This window comes from Quercus suber, unplaced genomic scaffold (assembly GCF_002906115.3).
Source record: "Quercus suber isolate HL8 unplaced genomic scaffold, Cork oak 2.0 scaffold_211, whole genome shotgun sequence".
Lineage (NCBI taxonomy): Eukaryota > Viridiplantae > Streptophyta > Magnoliopsida > Fagales > Fagaceae > Quercus > Quercus suber.
The window spans coordinates 483,249-485,769 of NW_027069669.1; the positions used below are offsets into that span (position 1 = coordinate 483,249).

Consider the following 2,521-nt stretch of genomic DNA (forward strand, 5'->3'; position numbering starts at 1 on the left):
AGGAAAAAAAAAAAAAAAATCATACACACACACACACAATCCAGATGGTTTTAATGACTTATTTATTAGACTTGCCTCCATGACTCTGACGTTACTGTATTTTATTAGTTTGGAAGTCAGCTAGCAAATATCTGGAAACTAAAATTATCTCTTCCAGAGTTCAGACACGATCTCATCTCCAAGTTAAATCCCACAAAATTATGTTCCTATTAATGGCTAGGATCTATCCTCATATACTCACTGGTTCTCCCTACATGACTTCAAAAGGAGAAACATTTACTATATGGATGAAATCGCTTTTATACCATATATTAAATTGTAAAAAAAAAATAATGGTATCTCTAATATTACCAGTGAAGACCATTTAAAAAAAAAAAAAAAAATCTAGAGGCCGCTGTCCGGAGAATAAATTACACATTGTCCAAAGAAACATGCCTAACACATGCATGCATTTAGTATACTATAGAGCAACTCTTGTAGAGTTGACCCACTTCTCTGCATCACTTGTGCCACCTCATGGTTACCGAGAGACATAATATAGTTTTGCTGGAGGGTATAACTAAATCAAGATCAAGGTGCTCCTCCACACACAGTAATGAGGTACCTATATAGCTAGGTCAAGGTGCAAATGAACCAATCACATAAAGGAAAAAAAAAAAAAAAATCATACACACACACACACAATCCAGATGGTTTTAATGACTTATTTATTAGACTTGCCTCCATGACTCTGACGTTACTGTATTTTATTAGTTTGGAAGTCAGCTAGCAAATATCTGGAAACTAAAATTATCTCTTCCAGAGTTCAGACACGATCTCATCTCCAAGTTAAATCCCACAAAATTATGTTCCTATTAATGGCTAGGATCTATCCTCATATACTCACTGGTTCTCCCTACATGACTTCAAAAGGAGAAACATTTACTATATGGATGAAATCGCTTTTATACCATGCATATGGTTGCACTGTCTTTAATTCCAAGGGTGAGATTGTTTATCGCGTTGATAACTATGACAACAAGTGTAGCAACGAAGTTCATCTCATGGATCTACGGGGGGAAATCCTCTTTACTATACGTCAAAAGGTAAGCATAATCAACTTGTTTCTTTTTTTGATGATTGGTAAGCATATAGAATTAACTTAAATAACGAGTATAATGATTTTCATTTAGTTTGTTTTTGTGCTAGGTTGGTAAGATTTGAATTGAGTGTTGAGGCTCTATGCCCCTATAGCTAGCCAACTCCTTGAGTAATTAAGTTTTAGCTTCTGCTTCTTTTTTTATTGGTTTGGTTTTGCTTTTATTTTTGTGTTTTTTAAAATTTATTGGACTTTATATTAAGTGGGAGTTTTTGTTGTTAATTCTAATAGTTAGAACTTTGTGCACTAGCTAGGTACGGTTGTTTTTATTTTTATTATTATTATTTTTTAAGCTAGTATACTTAATAGTGCTTTTCAAATTTTGACAAAATTTGCAGAAATTACTAGCTTTTGGATGTTGGAATGGTTATAGATGGAGCGGTTCTAGCATAAACAAGGAGAAGCCGTGGTTTCAAGTCAAAAAGTATTGCAGAATGCTCATGAGAGATGTAGCTTGTCGAATTACTGTGGGGTATGATAAATATTGGATAGTTAGATTTGCTAACAAAGCAGCATTTAGAATAGTAGACGTCAATGGAGATGTTGTTGCTGAGGTGAGTATTTGATTTATTTGCTAAGTTATTTCTGTTCATGTGTTGGTGTATAAAATGAATTTTTATATTTTAAAACAATTAATAACCATCATGCTAATACACCGAGAAACTGCAATTACAAGCACATAGAGAGCTAAAAAACCCATACTGGCCGGGGATTCACTTTATATTTTGTTAATTTTGGTTTTGGGCAGGCAAAGCGAAAGTATTCATCTTTTGGAGTAGTGTTGGGAGAGGATGTGTTGGCTTTGGAGGTGGTGCCTCATATGGATCATTCACTTATCATGGCTTTCGTGGTAGTGTACGGATTAATTCGTAGTAGAATGTGAATAATCTCCATCATTGACTAGAGGTCGTCTCCAGCATGCAAGCTTAGGGCCTCTTTGACTTGGCTTTGATTTTTCTCTTTCCAGATATATACAATTTTTTGTCTTGTTGAGAAAAAGCAAGGAGCCGTAGAAAAACCTATTTGGGTGTGTCTAAAAGAAAATTATCTAGTTTTAGCAGGTCTCTCACAGGCACATGATCCTAATAGGCATGTGACCAACATTCTTGTGACAAGCCCACTTCATAGAGTAGACACAAGAGATACTTTCTCGTGTTTGAGGAGCCTAAATATGGATTATAATTAGGACTTTCTCTCATGTGGACTCAGTTATAATTTAGTATCAAGTTTCAACTCTATTATGATCCTAATAGAATCAACTAGTGAACGTCTTACAAACTATCTTTGTGCTTCCAATATTGGTTTGGTTTTCTTGATACATGTAATTAATGAAATTTTTGTAGTCAATATTGGGTTGTTTTTGAAAAGGTGATGCAAAGCTGA

General features: G+C 34.5%; 1 protein-coding gene across 1 annotated transcript; it reads left to right on the forward strand.

The window, feature by feature from the left end:
* Positions 1–857: 857 nt before the first annotated feature.
* LOC112038218 (protein LURP-one-related 4) lies at positions 858–2,021 on the forward strand. The gene is made up of 3 exons (XM_024071025.1): positions 858–1,085; positions 1,477–1,692; positions 1,887–2,021. The coding sequence occupies exons 1-3, from the start codon at positions 858–860 to the stop codon at positions 2,019–2,021; spliced, it is 579 nt and encodes a 192-aa protein (XP_023926793.1).
* The last annotated feature ends 500 nt before the right edge of the window (positions 2,022–2,521 follow it).